Below are 12,580 nucleotides of genomic sequence, written 5' to 3' on the forward strand. Positions count from 1 at the left end.
CGCCGGCATTTAGGTCCAGCACAGGCGCACTTTGATCTGCCCCTGACCAGGGCAGATCAAAGTATTGTAGTGAGCCTGCGCAGAATCGGCGAATGTTTGACGTAGGACGTGCCATGCACACAGGCTTCAGAAGGAGGACGAAGATGGCTGAAAAAGGAGGCGCCGGAGAATGGAGACGCCCATATGGCCCAACTCCACCATAGCGCGACCGTTAGGTGAGTATTATAAAGTGTTTTGTACATTCTACACAGCGGCCTGGGCTCTTATATACAGCATGTTAGAATACTGTATATAAGAAAAACCTATAGAACAACAAAAACAACCTCTACTCAAAATATGTATTGAGTACATGCTGTATATAAGAGCCCACTGGTGGTGGCCGCAGCTTATACGCCGAAAAACTGGTGACAGGTTCCCTTTAAGTCATATATAGGGTTAATTACTGGGGTATACATTGTTAATATTTGGCTTTTTATTTTTCCTCTTTAAATTGGTCCTCAGTTTTGGCATTACTGGCCCATTTAAGGGGTCGTCCTGACGCGCACTCGGCACCAGTAACCTGTGCTGCCGCTTAATATACTCCGTGACCCTCTTAGCGAGTCGTCTGGCATTACACATCCCATTTAGGGCTAAACCATGCTTCTTGTCCAAGCTATTTTATCATTATATTTTTTTTTTTTTTTTTTTGTTTTTCCTCTTCAAAATAAATAAAAAAAAATCCGAGAAGCATGTCCTCTCACCAAACCTCCCCTAAGTGTGGGAAGTAGCACTAGTCAAATGACCCTAAAAACTAAGAAATGGTAGTAACGGAGATCATTTCTTTTAAGCGTACATAAGCTTAAGTTGCTGCTAGATAAGAAGGGTCTTAAATAGAGATTGGCTTACTTTTATCCCACTGGTGTGACCCAATTGCATACCAGTTCTCCTTCTTCCCTTAGAAAGAGACTCTGAGCTGTTGCGTGAGCGCGAGTCAGTTTTACGCTTGCGTGAAAGGCGGTGGCTTGATGGGGCCTCATTCGATAATGAAAGGGGCTCCACCAGTAAAGAAGGGGAGCCCAGTTTGGACAAGAAGAACACTCCCATACTGAGTCCTGTGTCACTAGGAGAAGATCTGCAGTGGTGGCCAGAAAAGGTATATTGTTTTATTTCTGTTTTTTTTTTTTTTTTCCCCCCTCTTTATAAATCTTACTGCCTACAGCCACCGCTAGGAAAGTGTTTAGCTCTGTGAAGGGGGTTATCACACAAAAAGAAGCAATTACACTTAAAGAAAAGTCATCCCCTTCCTTAGCAGGCTACACCTGCCTACTGGCACCAAGCTAATAGTTTAGATTAAAGGGAACCTGTCAGGTGCAATATGCAGCCAGAACCATGAGCAGTTCTGAGTGTATATTACTAATCCCTGCCTAACCGTCCCTGTATACAGTAGAAAAAGTGTATCTAAAGATCTTTTATCATATGAGCACGGGGACTAGTCCCAAGGGTGTGGTTTTTTTTTTTTTTTTTTTTTTTTTTTTCCTTCCCCCTGACTAGTCGCTTTCTTATCATGTTAGTACACCCACAGGGGCGTGCTAACAGGCTATTCAATGCAGCATCACCAGCGGTGACGAGCGTACCTATGTCCGCAGTGAACGCTGAAGGCCAGGCACTTCCAGTCATGTGCAGTAGACTTTTCTGAAGCTGGGACACGTACACCTGGATTCATACTGCGCATGACCGGAAATGCGGGGCATTCACAAGCGTGGTCACAGCGAACGCAGGTACGTGCGTCACCACTGGTGATACTGCATTGATTAGTATGTTAGAACACCCTTGTGTGCAAACTAACCTGCTAAGAGGGCGGCTAGTTGGGGGATATAACACCCTTGTGACTAGTCCCTGTGCTCATTACCATATGATAAAAGATCTTTAGAAATACTTTTCCTAAAGATCTTTCTATGCTACTATTTACAGGGACATTTAGGCAGGGATTATCAATATGCACCCAGAACTGCTCGTGGTACTAGCTGCATATTACACCTGACGTGTTCCCTTTAATATCTTCTTGTAATTCTTGGTGTCGGCCTCCTGGTGGCCGCAGAGTACACCCCTGCTTTCCTGTGTGCCTCAATGAAAACTTTGAGAAAGGGATTTTATGGCAAGTACCAAAAATCCTCTTCTCTGGTTTCAGATTAACACAGTCCAATGGCTGCAACTTGTGATGGCAACCGCAATATGACGTCAGCGCTGGAGATATAAGACCACAGGAGCAGTGGTGGTAACTCTGTGCTGAACCCAGCGATTGCGTAATCCACGGTGTTCTGCCCCTTTTTTTATTTTTTTTTTTAATCCTCTATTTTATGGCAGCTGGGGAAAATGGGTTTTTCTAAAACCAGAAGTCCCCTTTTAATGAAGCAGCAGGACATATGTGACCACCGCTCAAGCCAAAATACTTGACACTGCACTTAGTAGGTGCTGGATGGGGGGGAGGGGGGGAGGGATGAGGACTTGGCTCCTCGTTCTAGTAATTGGTGGTTGTCACTGATCCTGTTAATATAGGGAATAGCTCCTTTAATACATACTGTCTACAGATCATGGTGTGAACTGTATGTAGTGAGCACCCCCTTGTGGTAGCATTAAGTCATTGCATCATTGTATTTTTCATCTTTGCCTCTGGTTGCATGTCTTATGTCTTTTGTAGCAGTTTTTTTGTTTATATTTTTACACAGGATGGAACTAAATTTATAGCCATTGGAGCTTTGTATTCTGAGCTGGTAGCAGTGAGCAGTAAAGGAGAGCTGTATCAGTGGAAATGGCTGGAATCGGAGCCGTATAGGAACCCTCAGGTTCGTCACTTTTTTCTCCACTACTTCATAGACTTGTCTTGCCTTCATGGAATATTTAAATAAATGACAAATATCCTTAGAATGAAGGACTCTGTTTCAATGAGTTGCATGTTTTAGAGCTGTGATGTCGTTGCATAGGTTGAAAAAAGACCTAGGTCCATCTAGTTCACCCTTCCTCCACCAATTACATTGTCACTAAGTAATTTATAACACAATATTGTGTGTAGTGAGGAAATCATCCAGCCCTTTATTAAAAGCTGTTATAGTATCACCATTACTGCCTCTTGTGGTCGGCATTCCACAGTCTGACCGCTCTAACTGTAAAGAACCCTTTCCTATTTAGCTGTCGGCATCGCTGTTCTTCCCCTCGCAGTGAGTGCCCCCTGGTCCTTAGTATTGTCTTTGGAAGAAATAAGTCATGTGCCAGTCCTTTTATATTGACCACACATGTATTTATACATATAAATGAGATCTCCTCTGAGACGTCTTTTTTTCTAAGCTAAACACATCTAACTTTTCCAACTTCTCATCATACGGGCGGTCTCCATTCCTTGTAGTAGTCTTGTTAGCCGCCTTTGAAGTGTCTGTAACTTCTGAATGTCTTTTTATATTCATTATTTATTTTTCCCTCTTAGAATCCTTTGCTTCATCATCCAAGAACTGGTTTCCTGGGTCTGACCAACGAGAAAATTGTTCTTCTCTCTGCTAATAGTATTCGAGCAACGGTTGCTACAGAAAGCAATAAGGTTTGTGGGATTTTTTTTTTTTAATGCTTTTTATAAAATCATTAAGTAGCTGCTGTTCAGGTGTCTACCATTCAAGAAGTCTTCATTCATTCTGGTTTATTACCCCCCCCCCCCCAATTAGGTGGCTACATGGGTTGATGAGACGCTAAGCTCAGTTGCTTCAAAATTAGAACATACGGCTCAAGTGTTTCCAGAGCTCCAGGGAGAGAAGATTGTATCACTACACTGCTGCGCACTTTACACATGTGCACAACTGGAAAACAATCTCTACTGGTGGTGAGTAGATCTGTGTTTGTATTAACTTGAAGGCATTGTCTACTGCTGGACAACCCCTTATTAATGGTTGTCTCTTGAACTAGAGCTGATCCTCTGCTCCTAGTGGTGTATAGCACTGGGCCCCTGACATACGTGATGTTACGTGTCCACCGCAGCTGATCAACTGCAGTCTACACAATTGCATCTGTACGGAAGAACAGCTGCTTCTGCTTTGATCAGCTGCAGGCTTCGCATTTCGGTCTGAGGCCACCTGGCATTGTTGGCCAAAAGTTCAGGGGGTGACACTGGCTGAGAGCAGAGGAGTTGTGCGGTCCAGGAGAGAAGTATAGAATTTCTTATTTGTGTATTTATAAAGTTAAGAATCACGCTTCAACAATTCCTAACAAGTTATCTAGTTGTGGATGAGCCCCTTTAAGTTGGTCTGTTTTTGTCTATCATTGTTCCACTATTCCTCTGTACGCGATGTGCATCCCGATGATCTCCCTGATATTGATATGTTGTATGTGTCGTCCCCCTTCCCTCCTCTTCCTCATTGCTTCATTGGGAAACACAAAAAAACATGGGTGTATACTGCTGCCAGTATGGAAAAATGTTTGCTGCTCCTCAGCAGGGTGCGCACCAACTGGCACAAGGCTATTTAGTTTTCTTTGTCGCTCCATTGGGAGACCCAGACAATTGGGTGTATAGCTTCTGCCTCCGGAGGCCACACAAAGTATTACACTTTAAAAAGTGTAAAGCCCCTCCCCTTCTGCCTATACACCCCCCGTGCATCACGGGTTCCTCAGTTTTCATGCTTTGTGCGAAGGAGGCAGACATCCACGCATAGCTCCACATCTTAGTCAGCAGCAGCTGCTGACTATGTCGGATGGAAGAAAAGAGGGCCCATAACAGGGCCCCCGGCATGCTCCCTTCTCACCCCACTCTTGTCGGCGGTGTTGTTAAGGTTGAGGTATCCATTGCGGGTACGGAGGCTGGAGCCCACATGCTGTTTTCCTTCCCCATCCCTTTTAGGGCTCTGGGTGAAGTGGGATCCTAATCGGTCTCCAGGCACTGAGACCGTGCTCCATCCACAGCCCCTGGGGACTCTGCTGGACAAGGAGCCGAGTATCGTCAGGGACAAGGCCCTGCTACTTTGAGGTACTCTGTGTCCCCGTGGGGACCGCGCACAGCAACACTGCAGCATTGCTGGGTGTGTTAGTGCACCGGGGACCGCAGCGCTGACCGCGCTTGTGCCATCACACACTGCAGCGTGGCTGGGTGTGTTAGTTTACTGGGGACTACCGCGCTGACCGCGCGCTGCCATTTCACACTGCAGCGCGGCTGGGAGTGTTAGTACGCCGGGGACTACCGCGCCGGCCGCGCTTATAACTTTAGTCCCCGGCTTTTGCGGCCTAGTCTCACTTTTTTTCCCGCCCCCAGGCCTGCCAGTAAGGGGAAGGGCGGGACGCTGCATAGGACGTCAGCGCTGAGGGCTGGAACATGCTTTGCATACTCCACCCCCCTCACTGTGCACAGTGGGGCACCAGATTCCCGCACTTTCTAGGGCACGCCCACGGCCCCCTCCTCTCCTCAGGACGCCGGCAGCCATTCCTGTCAGCTCTTCTGACGCTGGAGAGGGGAGACAAGCTTTGGGAGACCCAGGCAGGGATTCTGGTGACCACACAACCGCTTTGAGCGGGCGGTAAGCAGCACCTGAGGTGCTGGCCCCACTAGTGCAGAAGTGTACATATAGATTTATATGCTTATGGGCTATACTTTACACTGTATGGTGCACGGTTGATTTTTGGCTATATACCCTCCTGGATTGCTCAGAGGAGACAACAGCATGTCGTCCGCAAAAAGCAAGGGTGCCAAAGCACAGGCTTACTATGCTGCCTGCGCCGCATGTACGGCTATACTACCGGCAGGTTCCACCGACCCTCATTGTGTGCAGTGCTCGGCCCCTGTGGCACTTTCTCAGCCGGAGCCTCTGCTAAGGGTGGCCCAGAGGAACCACCTGCTAACACTGTCCAGGTGACGGGGACGGAGTTTGCAGTTTTTACTGATAGACTTTCTGAGACTATGGCTAAGATACTAGAAGCCTTGCAGTCCAGACCGGTATCTCAGACCATGGGCACTGTTGAATCATTGCACCCTGGTCCCCCTCAGTTGGAACAACAATGTGCTCCCGGGGTGTCTCATAGATCCCAGGGTGAGGTCTCTGACACGGACCGCAGCCCCAGACCGCCTAAGCGAGCTCGCTGGGAAATTCCCTCGACATCATCACATTGTTCAGGGTCTCAGCGGGAGGACTCTCTGTATGATGAAGCGGAGGTAGCTGATCAGGATTCTGATCCTGAGGCCGCTCTCAACCTTGATACTCCTGATGGGGACGCCATAGTGAATGATCTTATCGCGTCCATCAATCAAATGTTGGATATTTCTCCCTCAGCTCCTCCAGTGGAGGAGTCAGCTTCTCAGCAGGAGAAATTCCGTTTCAGGTTTCCCAAACGTACAACGAGTATGTTTCTGGACCACTCTGACTTCAGGGAGGCAGTCCAGAAACACCGAGCTTGTCCAGATAAGCGTTTTTCCAAGCGCCTTAAGGATACACGTTATCCCTTCCCCCCTGACGTGGTCAAGGGCTGGGCTCAGTGTCCCAAGGTGGATCCTCCAATCTCCAGACTGGCGGCTAGATCCATAGTTGCAGTGGAAGATGGGGCTTCACTCAAAGATGCCACTGACAGACAGATGGAGCTCTGGTTGAAATCCATCTATGAAGCTATCGGCGCGTCTTTTGCTCCAGCATTCGCAGCCGTATGGGCACTCCAAGCTATCTCAGCGGGTCAGGCGCAAATTGACGCAGTCACACGTACGTCTGCGCCGCAAGTGGCGTCCATAACCTCTCAGACGTCGGCATTTGCGTCCTACGCTATTAATGCTGTCCTGGACTCTGCGAGCCGTACGGCGGTTGCATCCGCCAATTCGGTGGCAATACGCAGGGCCTTGTGGCTACGGGAATGGAAGACAGATTCTGCTTCCAAAAAGTGCTTAACCAGTTTGCCATTTTCTGGCGACCGCTTGTTTGGTGAGCGATTGGATGAAATCATCAAACAATCCAAGGGAAAGGATACATCCTTACCCCAGGCCAAACCAAACATTCCCCAACAGAGGAGGGGCAGTCGAGGTTTCGGTCCTTTCGGGGCGCGGGCAGGTCCCAATTCGCCTCGTCCAAAAGGCCTCAGAAGGATCAGAGGAACTCCGATTCATGGCGGTCTAAGTCACATCCTAAAAAGACCGCCGGAGGTGCCGCTACCAAGGCGGCTTCCTCATGACTTTCGGCCTCCTCACACCGCATCCTCGGTCGGTGGCAGGCTCTCCCGCTTTTGCGACACCTGGCTGCCACATGTAAAAGACCGTTGGGTGAGAGACATTCTGTCTCACGGTTACAAGATAGAGTTCAGCTCTCGTCCTCCGACTCGATTCTTCAGAACATCTCCGCCTCCCGAGCGAGCCGATGCTCTTCTGCAGGCGGTGGGCACTCTGAAGGCAGAAGGAGTGGTGGTCCCGGTTCCTCTTCAGCAACAGGGTCACGGTTTTTACTCCAACCTGTTTGTGGTTCCAAAGAAGGACGGGTCTTTCCGTCCTGTCCTGGACCTAAAGCAGCTCAACAAACACGTAAAGACCAGGCGGTTCCGGATGGAATCCCTCCGCTCCGTCATCGCCTCAATGTCCCAAGGAGATTTCCTTGCATCGATCGATATCAAAGATGCTTATCTCCACGTACCGATTGCTCCAGAGCATCAGCGCTTCCTGCGCTTCGCCATAGGAGACGAACACCTTCAGTTCGTGGCACTGCCGTTCGGCCTGGCGACAGCCCCACGGGTTTTCACCAAGGTCATGGCTACAGTAGTAGCGGTCCTCCACTCTCAGGGTCACTCGGTGATCCCTTACTTAGACGATCTGCTGGTCAAGGCACCCTCTCAAGAGGCATGCCAACACAGCCTCAACGCTACTCTGGAGACTCTCCAGAGTTTCGGGTGGATCATCAATTTTCCAAAGTCAAATCTGACACCGGCCCAATCGCTGACATATCTTGGCATGGAGTTTCATACCCTCTCAGCGATGGTAATGCTTCCGCTGAACAAGCAGCGGTCACTGCAGACAGGGTTGCAATCTCTCCTTCAAGGTCAGTCACACCCCTTGAGGCGCCTCATGCACTTCCTAGGGAAGATGGTGGCAGCAATGGAGGCAGTCCCTTTCGCGCAGTTTCACCTGCGTCCTCTTCAATGGGACATCCTACGCAAATGGGACAGGAAGTCGACGGCCCTCGACAGGAACGTCTCCCTCTCTCAGGCAGCCAAAGCTTCCCTTCGGTGGTGGCTTCTTCCCACTTCATTGTCGAAGGGGAAATCCTTCCTACCCCCATCCTGGGCGGTGGTCACGACGGACGCGAGTCTCTCAGGGTGGTGAGCAGTCTTTCTCCACCACAGGGCTCAGGGTACGTGGACTCAGCAAGTGTCCTCCCTTCAGATCAATGTTCTGGAGATCAGGGCAGTGTATCTTGCCCTAAAAGCGTTCCAGCAGTGGCTGGAAGGCAAGCAGATCCGAATTCAGTCGGACAACTCCACAGCGGTGGCTTACATCAACCACCAAGGCGGAACACGCAGTCGGCAAGCCTTCCAGGAAGTCCGGCGGATTTTGATGTGGGTGGAAGCCACGGCCTCCACCATATCCGGAGTTCACATCCCGGGCGTAGAAAATTGGGAAGCAGACTTTCTCAGTCGCCAGGGCATGGACGCAGGGGAATGGTCCCTTCACCCGGATGTGTTTCAGGAGATCTGTTGCCGCTGGGGGATGCCGGACGTCGACCTAATGGCGTCCCGGCACAACAACAAGGTCACGGCATTCATGGCACGATCTCACGATCACAGAGCTCTGGCGGCAGACGCCTTAGTTCAGGATTGGTCGCAGTTTCAACTCCCTTATGTGTTTCCACCTCTGGCACTGTTGCCCAGAGTGTTACGCAAGATCAGGTCAGACTGCCGCCGCGCCATTCTCGTCGCTCCAGACTGGCCGAGGAGGTCGTGGTACCCGGATCTGTGGCATCTCACGGTGGGCTAACCGTGGGCACTACCAGACCGACCAGACTTGCTGTCTCAAGGGCCGTTTTTCCATCTGAATTCTGCGGCCCTCAACCTGACTGTGTGGCCATTGAGTCCTGGATCCTAGCATCTTCAGGGTTATCTCAAGAGGTCATTGCCACTATGAGACAGGCCAGGAAACCAACGTCTGCCAAGATCTACCACAGGACGTGGAAGATATTCTTATCTTGGTGCTCTGATCAGGGGTTTTCTCCCTGGCCATTTGCCTTGCCCACTTTTCTTTCCTTTCTTCAATCAGGATTGGAAAAAGGTTTGTCGCTCGGCTCCCTTAAGGGACAAGTCTCAGCGCTATCTGTGTTCTTTCAGAAGCGTCTTGCCAGGCTTTCTCAGGTACGCACGTTCCTGCAGGGGGTTTGTCACATTGTCCCTCCTTACAGGCGGCCGTTAGAACCCTGGGATCTGAACAAGGTTCTGATGGCCCTTCAGAAGCCACCTTTCGAGCCTTTGAAGGATATTTCTCTTTCTCGCCTTTCGCAGAAGGTGGTCTTCCTAGTAGCAGTCACATCACTTCGGAGAGTGTCTGAGCTAGCAGCGTTGTCATGCAAGGCTCCTTTCCTGGTGTTTCACCAGGACAAGGTGGTGCTGCGCCCGGTTCCGGAATTTCTTCCTAAGGTGGTATCCACCTTTCATCTCAATCAGGATATCTCCTTACCTTCTTTTTGTCCTCATCCAGTTCATCAATGTGAAAGGGACTTGCATTTGTTAGATCTGGTGAGAGCGCTCAGAATCTACATTTCCCGTACGGCGCCCCTGCGCCGCTCGGAGGCACTCTTTGTCCTTGTCGCTGGTCAGCGTAAGGGGTCACAGGCTTCCAAATCCACCCTGGCTCGGTGGATCAAGGAACCAATTCTCGAAGCCTACCGTTCTTCTGGACTTCCGGTTCCCTCAGGGCTAAAGGCCCATTCTACCAGAGCCGTGGGTGCGTCCTGGGCTTTGCGGCACCAGGCTACGGCTCAGCAGGTGTGCCAGGCGGCTACCTAGTCGAGCCTGCACACTTTCACCAAACACTATCAGGTGCATACCTATGCTTCGGCGGATGCCAGCCTAGGTAGGCGAGTCCTTCAGGCGGCGGTTGCCCACCTGTAGGAAGGGGCCGTTTTACGGCTCTATTACAAGGTATTATTTTACCCACCCAGGGACAGCTTTTGGACGTCCCAATTGTCTGGGTCTCCCAATGGAGCGACAAAGAAGAAGGGAATTTTGTTTACTTACTGTAAATTCCTTTTCTTCTAGCTCCAATTGGGAGACCCAGCACCCGCCCTGTTCCCTTCAGGCTGTTGTTTTTTCGTGTACACATGTTGTTCATGTTGAATGGTTTCAGTTCTCCGAAATTTCTTCGGATTGAAGTTACTTTAAACCAATTTATTAGCTTTCCTCCTTCTTGCTTTTGCACTAAAACTGAGGAACCCGTGATGCACGGGGGGTGTATAGGCAGAGGGGAGGGGTTACACTTTTTAAAGTGTAATACTTTGTGTGGCCTCCGGAGGCAGAAGCTATACACCCAATTGTCTGGGTCTCCCAATTGGAGCTAGAAGAAAAGGAATTTACGGTAAGTAAACAAAATTCCCTTCTTTTTCTTCCACGTTCTGCTTGTGAGGGAAACCGTGTAGACTCTCACTCTGGTATCACACCTTGAGACCAAGCGAGCAGTGTAAAACCCGACATGGTCTACTCTTTGGTCTACACGGCAGGACCCTTAACGCAAGAGAAGCATTTAGCTGACCATGCGGACAGTCCTTGCGCACCCTCCCTCCTCTCACAACTTATCAGCTAGCAGGCTTCTCCCAAGATGCCCTTCAGCGCCCTCCGGTGTTGCACTCATGAGAACACGCAGAAGGATTCCTTCCTCTCCAGATCCTTTTCAATACCCCCCCCCTCCTCCATGCTCTTTTGACATGCTCAGACACCACCATTCCGCTCAGGTTCTCCCTTGCTGCCTTCAAAATGTAGGTCCTGGCCTCTCTGCGGCTTATTTTGCCTTTAGGCCACACACGTCTCATCTTCGTGCAGGCTTTTTCGGGGCTAGCCTTCTGGTAATGAAGGTAGTGACATTGCTTCTCCTGGCCTTCATTACCAGTCACTTTTCCCTCTGGAGTTGCCATTTTTTTCCTCAGTGTCTCAACCCACTGTTCTTCTGCTCCTGGCGTCCACCAGCTTTCACGCCATCCTCAGCCTGGTTTCACTTTCCAGCTCTTGTAAATTGCTGGATCCTCCTGTCAAGTTGGGTAAGCTCTGCGTTTAGCTGGTGACACGAGTCCCCCCTCCCCCACACACCTCTGCAGCTCCTTTTAAGGATCCCACCAACAGGCACATTAAAATTGCTGTAACGTCTGCGTTCAAATCATCTGATTCTACATTGTGTTCGAACTTTGCTGCAGCATGGGTATGTAAACCCGTGTCCGCCTGGGCTAAGTAATTGTGCATTCTTGCAGACACTTCTTCCAGGCAACCTGGCGGACCTAGCTAACAAAACTGCTCTTGCCGGAAAATATTCTCTTGGCCTCTTGATGCCGCCAGTTGAATTGCACAAGCCTCCGGTAGCCTTGTGTCTCCGCAGAATGATGTGGCAGCCTGGCACACAGACCCAGCATCTAAGTCTCTCACTAGTCTATACCCTTCCAGGGTTTCCGCCTGTTTGGAGACTAATTGGACCAGGTTATTCAAGAGGTCATGGGCAGTAAGGGCACACAGCTTGCTCAACAGAGACCCAGACGCCATCCTGTCTGATGAACTGTCTTTTCGGCTGTTCTCCTCTGAGTCCACCCAGAAAGTAAGAGATCATCAATTTAAGCCAGTTCTTTCCTGGTGTTAACATGGTTAACAATCAATCAAGAACTCCCAAAAGCCGATCCAACAGATTGTCATCCGCATGACGTGTCACACCCACCCGGTAAAACTCTTGGGGGGGGGGGGGGGGACGTCTAATACTCTTTCAGGATGTTTTGCTCTCTGTTGTCGAAGACTCCTGTTTCAGAGAAATGGTTTTTGGTTGCAAAATTGAATTTGCGCCTCTCCCCAAGGACCACTTTTCTTTTGTCTCCTGTGATCCTTTCGAACCTCTTTGGGTGGTTTCTGTTCTTTTCCATCTTGGAAGGTCAGTTTCCTAGTAGCAATCATGTCATTAATTGAGTTTCTATGCTGGCAACCCTTTCATGCCGTTCCCCTTTCCTCATCCTTCACCAGGACAAGATGGTTTATTTTTCCCCTTAGCTGGTCTCAGCCCTCCACCTTAATGAAGATTATCGTTCTTCCTCGGCTTCCCTGGAACGATTTTCTAAACACATTGGCTCTTGTTAAAACCATTTGCATTATTCCTGGAAAGGAAAAATCCATTTAGACGTATGAATTACCTATTAATCATTACTAACTGCTGTGAGGTAGGACCACCAATGTTGTAAATGGTAGCTATGTGTCACAGTGGAGACAGTCCCCTGCGATATTAAACTGAAGATTTTACTATGGGACCTGTAGTTCCACAAGACTTGGTATTGTATTTAAGGGTCATGTTTCCTTTTAACAATAGCCAGTGTGGTGGACAGGTCTGCATAATCGCATACCTCCACCTGTGGGTGTGTCCGGTCTGATTTAAGAG

The 12,580-nt window shown here is 49.5% G+C and overlaps 1 protein-coding gene across 1 annotated transcript in view; it reads left to right on the forward strand.

Moving 5' to 3' along the window:
• Positions 1-12,580, forward strand: part of UBR5 (ubiquitin protein ligase E3 component n-recognin 5) — a 392,825-nt gene that overhangs the window by 62,033 nt on the left and 318,212 nt on the right. Inside the window, exons 9-12 of the mRNA XM_075353032.1 lie at positions 921-1,132; positions 2,706-2,822; positions 3,458-3,568; positions 3,690-3,844. Of these exons, the coding sequence (XP_075209147.1) occupies positions 921-1,132; positions 2,706-2,822; positions 3,458-3,568; positions 3,690-3,844 (595 nt within the window). The remainder of the gene's footprint in view (positions 1-920; positions 1,133-2,705; positions 2,823-3,457; positions 3,569-3,689; positions 3,845-12,580) is intronic.

This window comes from Anomaloglossus baeobatrachus, chromosome 6 (assembly GCF_048569485.1).
Source record: "Anomaloglossus baeobatrachus isolate aAnoBae1 chromosome 6, aAnoBae1.hap1, whole genome shotgun sequence".
In the NCBI taxonomy this organism is placed as follows: domain Eukaryota; kingdom Metazoa; phylum Chordata; class Amphibia; order Anura; family Aromobatidae; genus Anomaloglossus; species Anomaloglossus baeobatrachus.